The 17487-nt window shown below is 38.1% G+C and overlaps 9 protein-coding genes across 9 annotated transcripts, besides 1 other annotated feature; 4 read left to right on the top strand and 5 right to left on the bottom strand.

Moving 5' to 3' along the window:
• The first annotated feature begins 29 nt into the window (after nt 1–29).
• Nucleotides 30–57: a sequence feature (AT_rich).
• BEWA_020510 (hypothetical protein) lies at nt 41–896 on the top strand (the record flags this gene model as incomplete). The annotated part of the gene is made up of 5 exons (XM_004828813.1): nt 41–354; nt 397–443; nt 481–623; nt 659–788; nt 823–896. 5 exons carry the CDS (start codon nt 41–43, stop codon nt 894–896), a joined length of 708 nt encoding a protein of 235 aa, XP_004828870.1.
• On the bottom strand, nt 897–3366 carry BEWA_020520 (hypothetical protein; the record flags this gene model as incomplete). The annotated part of the gene is made up of 3 exons (XM_004828814.1): nt 897–2984; nt 3021–3179; nt 3217–3366. 3 exons carry the CDS (start codon nt 3364–3366, stop codon nt 897–899), a joined length of 2397 nt encoding a protein of 798 aa, XP_004828871.1.
• Nucleotides 3367–4112: 746 nt separating this feature from the next.
• Nucleotides 4113–4784, top strand: BEWA_020530 (hypothetical protein). The gene is made up of 3 exons (XM_004828815.1): nt 4113–4267; nt 4308–4413; nt 4452–4784. Exons 1-3 carry the CDS (start codon nt 4228–4230, stop codon nt 4684–4686), a joined length of 381 nt encoding a protein of 126 aa, XP_004828872.1. The 5' UTR covers nt 4113–4227; the 3' UTR covers nt 4687–4784.
• A 17-nt stretch (nt 4785–4801) lies between these two features.
• On the top strand, nt 4802–7004 carry BEWA_020540 (tRNA 5-methylaminomethyl-2-thiouridylate-methyltransferase, putative; the record flags this gene model as incomplete). The annotated part of the gene is made up of 4 exons (XM_004828816.1): nt 4802–5783; nt 5818–5950; nt 5985–6333; nt 6369–7004. 4 exons carry the CDS (start codon nt 4802–4804, stop codon nt 7002–7004), a joined length of 2100 nt encoding a protein of 699 aa, XP_004828873.1.
• Nucleotides 7005–7219: 215 nt separating this feature from the next.
• On the top strand, nt 7220–8110 carry BEWA_020550 (hypothetical protein; the record flags this gene model as incomplete). Its single annotated transcript, XM_004828817.1, has 1 exon — nt 7220–8110. One exon carries the CDS (start codon nt 7220–7222, stop codon nt 8108–8110), a length of 891 nt encoding a protein of 296 aa, XP_004828874.1.
• Nucleotides 8111–8562: 452 nt separating this feature from the next.
• BEWA_020560 (Papain cysteine protease family protein) lies at nt 8563–10122 on the bottom strand (the record flags this gene model as incomplete). The annotated part of the gene is made up of 1 exon (XM_004828818.1): nt 8563–10122. The coding sequence occupies one exon, from the start codon at nt 10120–10122 to the stop codon at nt 8563–8565; it is 1560 nt and encodes a 519-aa protein (XP_004828875.1).
• A 609-nt stretch (nt 10123–10731) lies between these two features.
• Nucleotides 10732–12213, bottom strand: BEWA_020570 (hypothetical protein; the record flags this gene model as incomplete). Its single annotated transcript, XM_004828819.1, has 1 exon — nt 10732–12213. One exon carries the CDS (start codon nt 12211–12213, stop codon nt 10732–10734), a length of 1482 nt encoding a protein of 493 aa, XP_004828876.1.
• A 1151-nt stretch (nt 12214–13364) lies between these two features.
• On the bottom strand, nt 13365–16649 carry BEWA_020580 (hypothetical protein; the record flags this gene model as incomplete). The annotated part of the gene is made up of 1 exon (XM_004828820.1): nt 13365–16649. The coding sequence occupies one exon, from the start codon at nt 16647–16649 to the stop codon at nt 13365–13367; it is 3285 nt and encodes a 1094-aa protein (XP_004828877.1).
• A 12-nt stretch (nt 16650–16661) lies between these two features.
• On the bottom strand, nt 16662–17198 carry BEWA_020590 (hypothetical protein; the record flags this gene model as incomplete). The annotated part of the gene is made up of 1 exon (XM_004828821.1): nt 16662–17198. The coding sequence occupies one exon, from the start codon at nt 17196–17198 to the stop codon at nt 16662–16664; it is 537 nt and encodes a 178-aa protein (XP_004828878.1).
• Nucleotides 17199–17487: the final 289 nt, after the last annotated feature.

A 17487-nucleotide genomic window follows, 5' to 3' on the forward strand; every position in this document is an offset into this window, starting at 1 on the left:
CCGTTCTCACCGTTAATATCGCAACTGTCTATTTTAAATTATGAATAAATTATATAAGCATCTGGGAGTGTCTATAAAAGGTGGTTACTTGTCGTACTGTCTAATATTTGAGGATAAACTATCCAAAGTCGGCTGCGTATCGCTAAAATGCTCCTCGGAAGATCATGTGCAGAAGATTGGCTCGGCTCTAGCATTGCTTAAACATGATGGAACCCAAAATCCGGACCCTAGTTCATGGGCTGTTGCTATTCAGAGCGATCTCATAATGCCCAGATCGTACACTCAGTCCGTCAGGCTGTACAATATGTGTAGACTCAGATCAATCGTAGAGTGCCATTGTAACAGTTTATTCGGGTAAGAAGATGCTATTGTACCCTAACAATTCATTTGTTGTAGAGTAAAGCCTGTATTTGTGAAGGAACGTGAATTACATCAAATTATCGGTATCTTTCATTTAGACCAAAACTCATTCCATTACAGCAAAAGTTACAAAAAGCAAAATCTCTAACCACGAAGACTTATTAAGCTATGCCAAAAAGAAGCTAAACAATTATTTCGGATCAGTAAATAGTAACCAACTTTCAAGTATAGCGGTAGCATGGGCCAGTGCTATATCTGTAAAGGTATGTCTAAACAACGTAATACAATCATACTCTAGAGAATGGTGGAAATTGAATCCCTGAAGCTCGATGAAAAAATTATGTCAACCATTGAACAAAAGATCAAGCAAGATAAAATTGTCAAGGGTCTCGTCCAAAGTTTGGAACAAGAAATCGATCAGACAACAGGTACATTTTGTACATAATAATCATAAATGTGCAGAAAAGGAAATACAAGGTGTACTAAAGAGTAGAATTAATAAGCTAGTAGATTACTACATTCAACAAATGGTGTAATTACATTCCATACTTCTTCCTGTGGAAAATACTATTCTCATGAGGCGCCACATGGAACGCTATAATATTAATGTCGTTCTTGTTTACCAACAAATCCATGTGAATTATAAACTTTGTCTTTATGATGCAAGTGTATATGCTCATCGAAGTCTTCATAGGGTGGAGTATTGTATTTATCCCAACCGCGTCACTAGTGCAATTATCGTCTCTCTTCTGTAAAGATGGTGGTTTGTATAAACAGTGTTCTATAGAAGGAGCGTTGTACAATCTTCTTGGGCCTATATAAACTTTGTTCATTCTCCTTACAACATTAGAACTTTGAGTTTTACTCAAACCATTGGCGGCGTTACTAACACTTCCACCAGAAGATTTTAAAAATGGAGCATGTTCCAATTTTATGCTCAATATGCTATTCGTAGTATGGACTATAATCTTGTCAAAAACAGGCAAATTTAACCAAACTGCATTATAAATCATTGCATTATTGTTTGTAACTTTGTGAGAAATGCGATGGATAAAATTGTTATCATACGGTATAACTTTCTTTTCCATTAAATCATAAAAGTAGTAACGAAATGCGTTGCAAAATGCCACCAAATATTTCTCGTCAGGGCTTACAGTTATACACGTTATCTTCCAACCATTGTCAAACTCTGGTAGCTCCGAAAAATAATCACCTTCCAAATCAACAACGTAGACGGATCCATCAATTGTGTAGCAAGCTATACCTTTAATTAATTCAGATGTGCCGTAAGTTGAAAATTTTATAACGTGTTTATTAATCGACGAGGTCGGCTTAAATAGATTCAAGTTTCCATCACTGACATTGTATAAAGAAATAACAAACTTTCTATCCTCAGCAGAATAGTGGCTTATTACGAGTTCACTATTAGATATAAATGTGATTGCAGATACTTTGATCTCTGTATGATCCACTTTAATCTGAGAAATCTTTAAATCCCTGGTGTCTATATAAAAAATTCTAAATCCTTTATTATTTGCTACAACCATCAAATTTCCATCTGGTGATAAAGCAGCTGCTTTTATCTTTCCACCATCCTCATTTAGTTTTATAGTTGCTACCTTGTATGGTTTATTTTTTGCTACTTCGTTAAAGGAATGGGAGCCATCTAAAGGCACGTCATGTGCACTGCGATCATCTAATTTGGCGTCCTTCAAAGAGTCATTTGGAATGAACCACATATCACAATGATAGTGATACTTGCACAAAACGAGGCTTTTGCTGTGGTCCATGGAAATGCCAGAATCAATCCAAGATGGAACATTAAGCAATATGAATTTCGACTTTGAATGTCTATAATTGAGAAATTTGATTCCCTTTGAAATAGAAATTAAGCCATCTGTTCCAGCACTAGCAATTGAATCATCAAACGGGTTAATAGCTAAACATCTAATATCTCCCCGGTGAAGATAACGGACACCATTAACATTCCATCCCGTGGAACAATTGTGGTAATTCTTTTTGTTAAAGGAGTAGATTGTTATCTTACTATCAATTCCAGCCGAAAAAAATGTATCAGAGTCATTAGCAACTGCCAGCGCCAAGACGTCAGAATCGTGTTGGTTGAACATTGTGGTCATGGTACATGATTCGATATCCCATAACATGACATTTCCCAAAGAATCACCGCTAACCAATAGGTTATGCTTGAACAAATATACCAAAGCCCAAATCTGGGAATTTACAATTTCCTCAACCTTGTCATCTTCCCCTTCATCCATATCATCGGCCAACTTTGATCTTTTACGTTTGAGTGACTTCTTTTTAGATGAGACCTTAATCTTACAAATAGGTTCATCCCTATTGTTATCGCACATAAAAATCAGAGAATCAGACGTTCCGCAAAAGAAGGAACCATCTGGAAGAGTACAAACGCTAAGAATGCTCTTGGTGTGCCTAACGTAAACCTTTTCAAATTGTAGTTGCGATTTCCTGTTTGGTAAATCAGCCTTATCCCATAGGGATATCATGCGAACTGATCCATCATCACATGCGATGAGTATATATGTTTTACAATATGATAAAGATGCTGAAAAGATCGCTCCTCCATAGGAACTAGAGGAATCCTGAGGTAATTATGAGGACGTCAAAGCCAAACTTACAGTCTGTTGCAATGTTTCAAGGTCCCAATCCGATACTATGGCATGTAAACCAATGGTTATCAAACGATAGTCGGCCAATCTTGTGGCTGCTTTGTCTTTATCCTTTGGGATCCAAATCAACGACCTAAACGACCCATTTTTGTCAGAGTCGTGAAGCGTCTAAATGTTAAAATGTAATTTATCCTATTAAACTCACCGTCAAGTGGATACGAGAGGAGACATGGTATATGGAAATCGAGCTGGTATGAGAGGCAGATACAAACTGTCCACAGGGCGAAAACGAGACAGAATCTATACAAGTACTATCTGACTCGAAGATATTAACGAGAGAAAGTTTGTTAGACATGATTAAATGCGAGTTTTGGCGCAAGTCTTTCACTGGTATGATGAAAGGCGCCCTAGCAAGCAAAGTTTATGAATTAAACACTAAATACCATACATTCTACATCATAAAAACACAAAAATTGCCAAAAGGATAGGAAATATCAGAAAGGCGGTCCATTAGCTGTGGAATCTCCCCAGCAGAAACAGGAAAACCAAAAACGGCAAAAATCGCGCCAGTATTTAAAATTTAGTATATTTCCATATTCTTGTACTTTTGTAGACTGGATTGTCGTGACTTTTGGTACACATTGCAGTCCATTGATGCTGAACTTGACCATGGATTAAAAGACAGCAGAAACCTGGCCGGTTACCCCTAAACAAGTTATTCTATAGCTTCATAAAGTCGTATTTAAGTACAGAGAATGATACGAGTTCCAGGAACCAAATATGCGAGGGGACCTCATGAGCGTTTGGGCCCCTAATTCATTTTGTTTCGCAGTCGCTATACCGTTAAATATCGGATTCTTTCATTATGTGCCATGTTTTTCTGCGTGTCAATTTACCTCGTGCCAACTGCGGCGTTTCCGTCCAGAAATTGAACCTCAGCTCTGGAGATTATCTCGCCCATTCCTGCGGCCGGATCGGCCGAAAGCTCCTGCACAAACAAAGGTCTACTGTCCTACTTATGGGTAATGGAAAATCTCCAAAGAGCCTCTGCCCCTGCGCTTTGCACCATCCAGGGATCCGTTACACAGGCCACGTCATTTTATACTTTTAAACGCACTTTCGATGCATTACAATGTATAGTACAATTTATACCTCTAAATAAGGTTTATTTAAACACGTTGTAATCCTGTGATGACCAGTACACTCAACTTTGGGGATGAGTAACACACTTGATGAAGAGATAGATAGTCTTCTAGGTACGAATTCTATAGCCAGACTTACAAAATCTCTACACAGCCGAACGACGATCGGAAATAGCTCGGTTACGCTCAAAATTTCGTAACCGAATTCCAGTCATTTGTGTATCTTCGCACAACAGCTCATTCAAAATAGAACGACTCAAGTAAGTCCAATAACAAACCTCTCTCATTCAATACTCAGGTTCCTCGTACCTGTAAATATGATGTATGGCGAGTTCAAGTACATTCTGCAGAAGCACCTCAATTGCCAGTTAATGGATAACCCAGATTACTACGGGGAAAACACAACAATATATCTCTATGTCGATAATTCAATACCCAAAATGTCAACACTCCTTGGAGAACTGTTCAAAAAGTATAAATCAGATGATGGAATCATGTACATGGTCTACTCGAGCGAAAACACACTCGGATGACGCTTCGCACATACATCCAAAGACGTCTTTCCAAATATCGCTTATCCATACATAATGTTAATAAAACCACTCATATTTGTAATACCTCATCGCCATTTCATATTCACGTCTAGTTATGCGCTTGTTGGCTTTTTTATCCACAAACTTTGTATTATATAAGCTAATTGTCTCAAGCGTATTGATAAATTCGGTAAAAACTGGCTTTGGAGCCGTCGGTGTGTCTCTGAATCTCGAAAGGAATTGTATAAATCGGAAACTACGGCACACCTCATTGGATTCCTCACGTTGTTGCTCATTTGTTGTTCAAAGAAGTCCAAATTTCGCAAAAAATAGTAAAAGTGTACCAGTTAATAGCTATTCAGGCCCACAGTCTGCGGCTTCTTCAGCTTCATGGGACAAAGTCAACAAAAGTACGAAGGATTCCATTGATAATCTCATAAAGACAAAACTCTCAAACACCAAAGATGCAACAAAGTACTTGCAGAGCCTAGCTGAAGTAGGATCTTCAGTCTTTGAATCTTCCCCCTCACCTTCCATTTTGTACAATATTCCAAGAGATCTAAAATCGTCCAAGACGTTTAACACATTGGATCTCTATTCAGAGGATGGACTCCGTGACTATTTTGTTTTCAAAGCACCTGAATCTGTCCAGTATAAACTGGTAACGGACTGCATATCACTGATTTATATATCAGTATTTGTCGACAAACACAATCGTATATACGTCGATGGAGTATCTGACAGTTTAATAGTGCGAGGCATCCTCGCCATACTACTCTCAAAGATAAATGGTAAAAGCATGGATGAAGTATTGTCAATGAATCAGAGCGACGTAGAATTTGGTGAAGATGTATCTGGAATCGGTCTAATCAGGAGAAACGGAATTCAGCTTATACTCAATCACGTAAAAAATGAATGTAAAATACATAAAAGGGAACACAATGTCTACCAAGTAAAGGAATATTCCACCAGAGAAAAGGTTGCCTTGTTGATAAGTGGAGGAGTTGACTCTTCTGTGGCATTATGGCTTTTAAAGAATCGCGGGTACCATGTGGAAGCATTTTATTTAAAGGTCTGGGATCTCCTCGATACCCAAGGTACGTGAAAGTTTAACAAGACATTAACATGCAGAAACTTGTTCCTGGGCCACTGATATTCAGTATGCCATGGACGTGTGTAAAATGTTAGATGTAAAACTGCACATCATACCATTCAAAGACCTGTATTACTCTAACATCATTCAGCATCTAGTAAAAGATTCGAGGTTAGTTTTTACAAGTATAAACACGATCTCTTAGAGAAGGAGAAACCCCAAACCCGGATGTAGAGTGTAATAACAGAATAAAGTTTGGAGAATTTTTAAAATTTGCAATAGATTGGGAGTTTGATTATGTGGCATCAGGGCATTATGCTCGGATAAAAAATGATATTGTATCAAAAGATCATCCGGAGATTGATCTAATGGGATCTCCAGAGATATTAGACATCCTTGAAGGGTGTAAGTACGATTCTAGAGGGTTCTATAATATAAGGCGCCTGTGTCTTTCGAGGGATATAAACAAGGATCAAACGTATTTCCTCAGTAGACTAAAACAGTCGCAGCTAAGCAAATTAATTTTTCCGATTGGAGACTTTGAAAAGAAAAAGGTATTTGTGATATAAGTTTATTAACAACTCTATAGGTGAGGGATATTGCCAACACGGTAATGCTTCCAACTCGTGATAGAAAAGATTCAGTAGGACTCTGTTTCCTAGGAAATGTCCATCTATCCTCGTTCTTGACGAGGCAAATTGGTGAATCCAAGGGTCCAATTATTGACAATGATTCAATGAAAATAATTGGCGAGCATTCTGGTCTCTACAACTACACGATAGGGCAAAAGGAGAGGATAAACCAGTGCATATTCAAAGGTAATCCAGAAGTTGTCAGACATGTTGTAAAGAAGGACGTTGAAACAAACACTCTCTATGTTACGAGCTCATACAACTCGCCAAAGTATCTCAAACCAGATGGTATCCGTTCAATATTTCACGTAAATGACATTCGGTGGATCGTTCCGGATTTCCGTGGCATTCTCAACCGAGTTGCATGCAATGATGCGGGGGGTCTAGTCCACAAACTAAACGTGAAACTCAGACACTCTCCCAATTTTAGGGCCTGTCTTGCGAATTTTGATCAATCCTCAAACCTGCGTTTAAACAGTGCATTCATAAAACTAAATACAGCCGACTCTGGGATATCCACTGGACAGTATGCTGCATTTTACGTCAATGACCAGTGTATCGGAGCCTCAAAGATGATAACCGCTAATGTTTGACCGCCACAAGGCTCGTGGCTAGTGAAGCCAAACTCAGGGCTCTAATCTTGCATGCGCTTGCAACGCGGAAATTGAAGAGAAAATGAATGCAGCTGCAGAGGAAAATTCCCAGAGTTTATCCGAAAATCTGCTGCTAATGTTGGATCTCGACCTGCTGCTGCCCTGACCCTCTGGTGAAAAAAATTAAAAGAAATAAATTCTGCATTTGAGATAAAATGGAGGGACCCTCAGATAATCGAACAAACGACAGAGAATCCAACGCGAGTACAGTCGAACATGAAACGCTGGCAACCACAGCCAGTATCTCATCTCTATCTGAAGCAAATGACGGCGAAAGTGCAAGGGAGGGGGAAGGAGAATCAAGACCATGCAAAAGGATTTATAAAATCCTGTTTGGAATATTTGTCGCAGGTGTAATCATAGCTTTGATTTCTGTGTTTTTTGCACTCTACTCGAGTGATTACAGTGAAAAAAATGCAGCAGTTCCAGCTAGTGGCAATATTGTACCCGTAAATAATGACAAGCCTAAAAAGGAATCAGCTATTGAAGAAAACGTCCATTCAAATGCTCCAAAAGAAAAGGATGCTAAAGATGATCACCATCCATCTGTTGATGAGGGAAATGCCGAGTCTAGTCCAGAAAAGGAAACTGAAGGAGATACAAGGGGCAGTGATGGGCCAATTTATGGTGGAGTCTTTGATCCATCGAATCAAGAATACGACGATGATGACGATGACAATTTAGAACAAAAATCCAAATGTATTGATATAACCATTATAGTTGGTGAAGAAAGCTACAAGGATGTAAAAATCATCTCCAAAACCAACAGATCCACATACTATGTACCACTTGGAGACAAGCACTTTTGCTCAGTTAAAATTATGGACAAGACCATTATTGATGGAGTTGGACCTGAAATTGTAAAAACTGCCATAGCCATCGAAGATTATCCAGAAATTTCGCTCGTTTCATTTTATTCTGTGGATGTCACGAAAAGGACAAGGGTAACCCAATTTTTAATCGACAATGTAAAGAATACCCAAGGAGTTTGTCCAAATTATATGAGGCTACTCAATGATTTGTTAAGTCGCGTTTCAGGTAAATAGCTGCAAAGTTTTTGAAATTTTATTAATCTACATTGTAAAGTAATGAGTGTATGGCGCTAATGCATTTGCTAGTTTTCCAGCTATAACCTAGTGTATTGCAGTCGTTCAGGCAGAATGAAAGTCTAAAGACTTAAAACATTACCTTTCAATGCAGTTTCCGCTACTTTTACCTACTTACATACCATCAATGCATGAATTAGTCTTAAAAGCAAAAAAGCATCTAAATGTATTTATATTCTTGAAATTCGCCGAGGCTTCAATCAAGAAATAAATCACAGGGCCGGGAAACATGGGTTGCAACTTTTAAGAAGCACTACTAATAGATTCTGAAGCAAGCCCTCTGACTCACGGAGAACCACACACCGTAAGACAACAGAGGGCATGAGCAAGTTGCATGCACAACATAATCCCCGCATTCAGGGTAATTAAGCTGTATGTTTTAAATTTTTAGCTCAGGAAAATCCACGAGCGCTCTCTAGTAGATTGCAGTAGGAAACCATCACGCCGTATTGATTTCGTACGGCATGGTTCCAAATTCGAAAGTATCCACTCTCCCCCCAGTTTGTTCCCCAAGAGTTTTTAGCAATCCAGTACTTTTGGTTGGTAGCTGGATCAACTCCGTGTCCTATGATCACTACTGCATGTGAATCAGGGCCAATACATGTAGCATCAAATATACCACCTGCATAGAGACTAAGTTTTCTATCGCTAGTGATTGCTACGGCGAAGGGACCATTCTCCTCTAGTTGTTTTTCAGCAGTTTCATAATGAATGAATTCTAATGACCTTGCAACGTTCTCTCCAGTGCATTTGTGATCTTCACAGATACCCTTTACGCCTTTATACGGGTATTCCTCTTCTGTGCACATTTTGTTATTCTTGATGTAACGGAAACCCAGGATAATTGATCCACCATTACAACCGCTAAGACTCGAAGCACAATCCAAAATTTGTTGTACACTATATTTCTTCTTTTCCCCTGTCTTCATATGCACAAAAGTATCAAATGCAGAAGCTGATGCCATTGCCCAGCATGATCCACATATTTGTACTCTTACCTCACTAACATAACCCCTCTTTCTCCAGTCAAAAGTAGGTTCTGGTACTTTTAATTTTGTCCCATTAAAATCAAATTCCGTGAACGGAAACTTGCCAAATTCTATCCCATTGAATAAATCTCCATAACCCACATCTCCCTTTTTAACACCGTCTTTTACACTACCAGCATTAGGACCGTATCCTAGAACAAATAGCTTACTCTGGTTTTTGTTATGTCCCTCAATGATAATTGCATCTCTTCTGAAAAAGTAAAATCTCTCTTGAACCTCAGCATAAGTGCAATAATCTGTCCCATATTTTTTGTTGTGTTTCTTCATCCGTATAAATGTTTCAACCTCAAAGTCAACCCTAACCTCATCATCCAAAAATTCTACAACATTGCATATGACAGCCAAATCATGGCTTGATAAGTACACGACTTCATTCCTTGAATTTACACATGAACATGTTCCAGTAGCTATACGACATGTACGATGTGTGCCGTGTTCAAAGTATTTTATATGACGACGCTCAAGTTCCTCCTTCAGTTTATGAAAAATCATTTCCTTTGCTTTTGGATCCCTTTTCTTTTCTGGTGGTTTTGTTGTAGGTCCAAATGCGGGGTTCTTCTTTGTAGGTTTTATTGTAACTATCTTTTTTGGATCCTCAATATCATCCTTGATCTCCTCGGGTGTATGGTCTGGAATGACAATTTCATCTTCATTATCTACTGAGTCTTCTTCAACGTGAAACTGTTCATTCCTCTCATCGTGCTTTCCTTCTTCAACTTCTGTGGGACCGCTTTCTTCTGAGTTACCATTGAAAACTGCGGTCGGAATTACGATTACGGTGATGACCACAGCGATAAGGACAAGGAATATCCAAATTCTTCTTTTGGAGCGTCCAGTCCACAAGTTGTTCTCTCCCGTCTGCCTACCAGTTGAAACATTGCAACTCAGCTGGCTGTATGTCATTTTGCTATTCCTACTGTGTCACAGACAATTTAAGTCTTTATAAAAGTGCCTAGCGACAAAATATGCACGTGCTAGTTGTTAGAGAAAATGTCACAAATGCACTTTTAAACGTAAATTATATGGAGATAGGAGAGTTAAAGCCAAAAATCTGCTACATATTATCTAACCTTTCAATTGAATAGTTGTCTGGGCTCGTGTACGCAACCTTTGCAGGTTACGCGCACAGAATGCAACTACATAAGTAGTAAGACAAGTCTCATATAGTGCATGCTAATGTCTAAGCCCTACGTGACGGTTTAAAATCCACCGGTTCTAATGTCTAGAGGGACACCTAGCTTTGACCCAATACTTTTACATGTCTACAAAACTAGTGTGGCATAGATTCATCTATATTATGCCAAATATTGAAATGGCATAGATTTATAGCTTGTCACTTTTACACTGGATAGGTAGAGTATTCCAGGTATTAAATACAGGAGACTAATGGATCTGTATCAACTAAAAACCCCTAGATATAAAATTTTTGGATGTTATCCTCATGAATAGCATAATTATAACCATATTAAGTGAGAATGACAAACAAATTAAAACTGCATTTATGATGGGAGCCTAGTGAAAAATGTATGCTCCCTTAAAGCTATAATTATCTGGAGACTCTTCCTTCCTGTGAATGAATGGAAGGTCAAATAGATGATCTTCACATTCAGGTGGAGCATCATCATAAACAATAAAGAGAAATTCTTTGTTAGTCTGAATTTCAGCTCTAACATCTGTACTAAAAGCGCTTTTCATGGCTTTGCATGCTACTTTTGTAGTACTCCAGTACCAAAACCAAAAGGATCTGAGCCTGCCATAGTGAGCAGTAGGCCAGCTATTTAGATCACTTTCATATTGTGAATATATCCTAAGGTATCCGTCTCCCATGAATGCGAAAACGACCTGTGTGAAGGAGTAAAGGCAGGTTGCAAACGTATCCACCTTTGAGTTATCCTTGTTGGCATCTGCTTGTCTACTGGCTCCATTAGATCCTACAACTCTCAATACTTGTGCTGATAAATCATATGATATAGTAAAGACTGCAAGAACCCAAATGTTGTTTCTTAACTCTTGTGATACAGAGTAGTAGGGATAGTGCAGACCTATGAGGAATAAGAGTGCACACGTTACCTCCACAAAGAAGAAAACCCATGCACAATGCCAATACTGGTTGCCTCCAGTCCATTTCGTACTTGGAGTTATTTTCCAATTTTTCAAAGCCACTATTGCGAGAGGTGGCATGGCACTGATGATTAAAACTGCAATCCCAATTTTATATCCTCTTTCAGCTCCGATAAGCTTGAAGGGTGCAATGGATGGATAAAAGGCATTTTGGAGACTGTATCCTAATGCAATCATGAGGATTGGTGACCATGCTCCACTCAGTTTAAGTTTGTCGTTGTTATCTCCGCCTCCGCCGCCGCCTCCAGTGGAGGTGGTATCAGTACCATTATACGCTGCAGACCAAAGAATTGCAGAAACAACAGCTATGACTATTGCGAGTATCTTTTGCCATACAATCAACCAGTAATATGTATTTGATAGTCGGAAACGGTTAAATATTTCCAAGAATATAATGTGAAACAATGACACAAAAATACCAGACGTAGGGAAAGCAACAAGAAAATAAGACATTTGTTTGGATCCGATCTTTATGTTACTTACAAAAGATAGACCATTTAATAATCCAATGGAAACTGTAAACCAGTAATAAAATGTAATGTAACCCTGGTCACCGCCCATCCAGAATATAAACAACGCAAGAAGATATCCCGCTGCATCTGACCAACGTAACACTGTAGAAACCTTATCCATATGTTTTCCTACACCAATGTCATAAATGGTCATCAATGTGTTCCCTGCAAAGGTTGATATCCTGTAGGAGATAATGAACCTATTAATGTACAATCCAACCAGACTGGACGGAATTCGAAACCTTGAGGCTGCAAAATTACCAGCAGATATGGCAAAGTGCGAAAGTTGGTATATAGCCAGGCCTGAAAAGAATGCTGCGGCATTCTTCAAGCTATTCTCCTCATTTGCCTTCTCACTCATTTTCCATCTGGGATGGCAGTAGACACTGGAGTCATACCAGAAGAGCTTTATCTATTACTTTACACTCATCTCCATTTTGATTGAAATTGTCTTCTATTAGCAGGAATATTTAAGAAAAGATATATCCTTGCTTGATCCCCTCCTCCGATTCTGTGCCACATATCAAGGTTCTAACCTAAACCTACGGCACATTTACAACTGGCAATACTTTTATATTGCCGTGGAGTAGGAGTTTTATGAGACAAGTGAAAGAGAGAGTTGTCTTATTCAAAGGATATTTAGACCCCATAGATGTATTTTTGAAAATAGCGAATCAAAGCCTGACCTTTAAATACATACAACTACTCTATAAGAATCTCCATAGTTTTGTCATATGGAACATCCCGTAACAATTCCAATGTGTCGTCATTTAGCTTCTGCATTTGTTTTCAAAAAATAGAATCCATTCCGCTGTATATCGTACTAGTATGATACCGGGTAAACTCTGCCATACTCAAAAGAGGGTCTTTCTATGAACCTTTACGAATTACCGACGGAGAAGCTGAAATTATCATGTTGTCTGTTATTATTTCCATGTAAAGATGTTGTTGTCTAGATTCTATTCACATCCATTCTTTGACTTTTAGACAATAGTTTTTGACGCATTACTGTGATATGGCATTTCCAGCTTTCTTCCAAGAGATTAAAGCATACTTATTATTGGCATCTTAGGATGCAAGTACCTAAAATCTCCTATTCTCTACCAATCTTGTACCTAGTAAAATCTGGTCGTCCTTGGAATTGCCAATTCCTCACTTTATTACAGTAATAAGAACTAAAGAAGAAAACAGATTGTATAATCTATCCAAAACTGTGGAGGAATTCGGCTGTAAATGAATCTATAGAGCGGACCAGGTGAGGGATGTAAGTTCAAAACAGTCAAGGAATTAATATAATAATACTCTATAGGACAAATTTATACATTATTAGTGATAGCTAGGAAAACACCTCCATAAAATGGTTAAACATAATTGCACAAATGCATGCAAATCAGTAATAGTCTCCGGCTGCAACAAACACATACATTTGAAAATCCAAGCCACTTTCTAGTACAATAGAGCCTCTGCAATTATGTGTAAAGAGGAGAGACAAATAATCGAGAGATGATAGTTTCAGGGAAAAAATTTAAAGTTCGAGTCGACATAGTCAACTATTTTGTTCGCATTATTGTACACAAACGTATACGGATGAAGCCAAGATGAAATATACTGCAGATTCAATGTATATCTGTTGTCTAGTAAAAGTACGATTCCGCGATCATCCTTGTTTCTAATACATCTTCCAATTGCTTGATTAACTGCCCTAAATGTTTCTCTCAGATACCAATTATAGTTTATATTAAAGCACTTGTTATTTATGGTCTTGTGGTAGCGCCTAGAAACATCCACCTGCGGACTGATAATAGAAGGAAACGGGAGACCTAGAAGCAATATGGAGGAAAGGTTCAAGTTTATACCCTCAGAAAAATGACTTCTAAAGACAGCTAGAATAAGACATGTATCATCTCTTTTGATTCTTTCTAGCATCTCTGTGAATTGCGATGCATTGTTAGTCTCCTGATAAATGTTCATCTTCAGCTCTGTGATTTTATCTATTATCATAATGGGCGAGCCTTTATAGCCTTTACCATCTTCGAATGCATTCTTTGACCAAACTGAAAGGCACCGAACTATAAGATTGCGATTAGGAAAAAATAAAATAGTGCGTCCAGGCAGCGAATGCATCAAAGTAGCTATTGTGTTTCCAACAGTTGCCACAAACTGATCATCCCTGGATTCTTTAAAATTACACTCTAGCCTTTTGATTTTTTCATTATGAGGAATATGAGTCAGTATAAAAACCATAAACTGATCCGGGGATAATACTTGAGTGGCTGATAGTATGTTATTATTCAACCTTGTTGCAAAAGCTGGTCCCAGACTGTTTACCAGGGCCTGGATCGGTGTAAGGGTACCAGAGGCTATTATTATGGAATAAGCATGAGTTGCGATTTCATTAAAAATAAGAGACGGATTAAGTAACCAAAGGTTTAATCGGAGTTTATCATTTTTCGTGTTCCGCGTTATACAAACGTTATAAGACTGCGGACTGTAACACAGCAAGATGAGAATTGAAAAGAAAATCTCAGCTCTCTTTCTATATTCTGCTGAAAAATGTATACCAGCTAAATCTAACCACTTTCCGTATGACGAAATTTGTAACATACTACAGTATACGACATAAACTTTTAGTAAACTCAAATTAAGGAGTAAAATAAAATCAAGGGTACCATCTTCATCATCCTCATCATACCTATCCCAGCTATGAAATAATTTAAACACCGTATCCTGTGATGTAGAACTATCATCCGGGTTTCCATTCTCATTCTTGTATATTTTACGTTCCGGAGTTTCCTTGTAAATTTTGCGTTCTGGCGTTTCTTTAGAATTTTCATTCATCTTCATGTATTTTCTTTCACTGTGATTAGAAACAAACTCATTCAGCTTGTCGATGAATGCGCGCAAGAAGGAAGTAATTCGAGATAATGATGATAATAACGACATTTTTGCCTTTGTGGTATAATAATCAATGTTGGAAGAATTTGGTTCTAGAGTTTTAAGTTCGTTTTTCTCTATTTGAGTCTTCAGTTCAAAAAACCAATTTAAAATGGAGTCTAATGTTGAAAGATAAATATCTGTAGATCCCTCTTCTAAGCACGAATTTTCAACATTGTGTCCCTCATCAAAAATTAAAATTGCGTTATCCAATGACCCAAAAAATCCATTTGCTTCCCCGCCTCCAATGGACCGATTCAAATAATTTATCCTGTCGTAAATCACTTCTAGAATCTCATCTTTGCAGTAGTTGTACTCAGCCGAAATTTCCAAAAGCGTTAAAACTTTAGAAACTATTGCATGACTTTTCACAACAATATGTGGATCAATAATATATTGGTAAGGGCAAATTACAAAGTTTGCAACCTGTGAAACCGCTTTCGCAGTATAATATGGGCATCCTATTTCATTTCCAGTTATAGCAGCCTTCTTTTCAAAGTATTTAGATATATCGTTTGGTTTAGATCGTTTCTTTTTAACTGTAGGATTTCTGCAATTGCAACCAATATTAAAATCAGGATTGCTGGTATGACAAAAACCATACGTATCCTCGATATCCCATGTAGCCTTTAAGTCTGTTAAGAAACGAACAGCAGTTGAGATTGAGTAAGACTTACAACCCATATTAGCGTAGTATGGACATATTTTTGAAACAGTGTTTTCCCCAAAGATGCTATCTCTACCGCTGCATGTAGTTTTATTTTTCCTCCTTCTTAGCCTCAACTTGTTTGTACTAGACAGTAGCGCGCGGCACTTGTTAGTAATGCCATAATTGTCTAGGTCATTCAGATTTTGATTATTTATACCACTTTCAACTTCACCCGAAAACGATTTGTAATATGGACACAAAATTTTTCTGGATGCCAAGGTGCAAGATTGTGGACGAAAACAAGATTGATCAATGGTTGTAGAAATCTGCTTTATCTGGGCATGTGTTCTAGTGAGATATATAACCTTGTATTTTGGCTCAGAATTGGCGGATTCATCTTCTGTATTTGTAATTTGAGACTGGTATAACCATGACAGTACACCCGATATTATCGCAGCCGTTTTCCCAGTTCCCGTAGGAGATTCCAAAACAGCGTGACCATTGGTCTTTAAAGCATAAATTAACTTTGATAGTATTTGCAGTTGTGGTTTACTTATAGTAGGATAGTGGAACAAAACCTTTATTCCATGAATGAGGCGTTCAAGTTTAACATTATCCCACTTTACAACATGGGAGCTCCTGAGTTTGAAATTTACATTCTCTTTATTCAATGGTATGGGTTTTTCAATCCCAAAAGTTTCCGTGCCCATTATATCCTTGCCTTGAGATTTTGACTGGGACGAAATATGACGTATTCTGTTGGCTATTAATAGCATGTGATATAAACCTTTGGATAATACATCACTAAGTTGCATCTTTGTAGCCTTAAAAACCCTGTCAAAAACAAGGAACAAACGTCTTATATCTTCGGATTTCAAATAATCGATATTATCTTTAATTCCCATGCAAGATTTAAGAATAGCTATTATCTTCTTACACTCCTTCTCGTCAATGTAGCCTGTTCCTTGCTGTTGCTCATTACCAAGCATGCCAGGCTCAGCTTTGGTGAATCCAATGCCATATTGATCCAACCTCGGAAGAGCTTGCAGGCTTGCATTCTCCGACTCTAGTAATTCTGCCAAGTTCTGGGAGAGCTTTGATTGCTTCTTTGGCGAAGCGATCTCCTTTTTTGTAGATGGATCATCTTCTTCAGCTACATCGAATTCGAGTGTGCCTAGCTCTGTTTCTACTTTTGGGTAATCAGGTTCATCCATAGTTGTAACAGTCTAAAAAAACCGTGATTTTAGTTTAGCTATATCACGTTTCAGATCCTCATTAATGCCCTTTAGATTTTTCTCTGGTACAAGTGTATCTTTAAATGCATTTGCAAATAATTCAACCCTTTTGTTTGCGTTAAAAATGTAGTTGGACAAATTATGTCTGGTAGTGTCGATAACGGATATGGTATTTTCACCGGTTGTAGGCAGAATTCCAGCAACTGATTGGTCTGAGTGTCCCTTGTTCCTCTTAGAGAGCGATATTGAACCAATAATTGAGAGAGGAAGGACTGATCCTCCAAGTATGAGATATTTGAAGGACGTGAATCTGTTTTTTATCGATTCTGGTCGTCGAATTTGGTAGATAATGTTGGAATAACGCAGATTTAGCATCCTATTTATGCGTTTGAATATGTGAAACCCCCAAAACGCGTTGCCTAAGACAAAGATTGGGATGACGTAGGTCTTGTATCCAGCTATTTTTTCGGTTATCGTGGCTTTTTCATCACTTCCTATGCTACTATCAGATGAACTTTGGACTGGCATTTTAACACGACCGATGTTGCACGAACAACAGCTAGTGTAGGAGTATGTCGAGTGATAACATGTTATTTGTGGCTATAATCACATTTTTGGCGATAAACTGATATACTGCGATGATCTTGCAAAGGCATTCGCATTCCTGGGTATATAAACTAAATGTGTGCCTATTTAGCGCCATAATTATTGGTATTGGGTTGAGGGGCAATTATTCACCCAAATCTCGGGCTTATTTGGAAAATCTTGTACCATATGAACTGCTTGCTAAAGAGTGAAATAATTTCCGTCTGCTGGC

This window comes from Theileria equi, chromosome 1 (assembly GCF_000342415.1).
Source record: "Theileria equi strain WA chromosome 1, complete sequence".
In the NCBI taxonomy this organism is placed as follows: Eukaryota; Apicomplexa; class Aconoidasida; order Piroplasmida; family Theileriidae; genus Theileria; species Theileria equi.

Coding starts and splice junctions, on each gene's coding strand:
- BEWA_020530 (XM_004828815.1), top strand. CDS start 4,228: ATGAGTAACACACTTGATGAAGAGATAGATAGTCTTCTAG. Junction 4,268..4,307: donor AGAGATAGATAGTCTTCTAG/GTACGAATTCTA, acceptor ATCTCTACACAG/CCGAACGACGATCGGAAATA. Junction 4,414..4,451: donor TTCAAAATAGAACGACTCAA/GTAAGTCCAATA, acceptor TTCAATACTCAG/GTTCCTCGTACCTGTAAATA.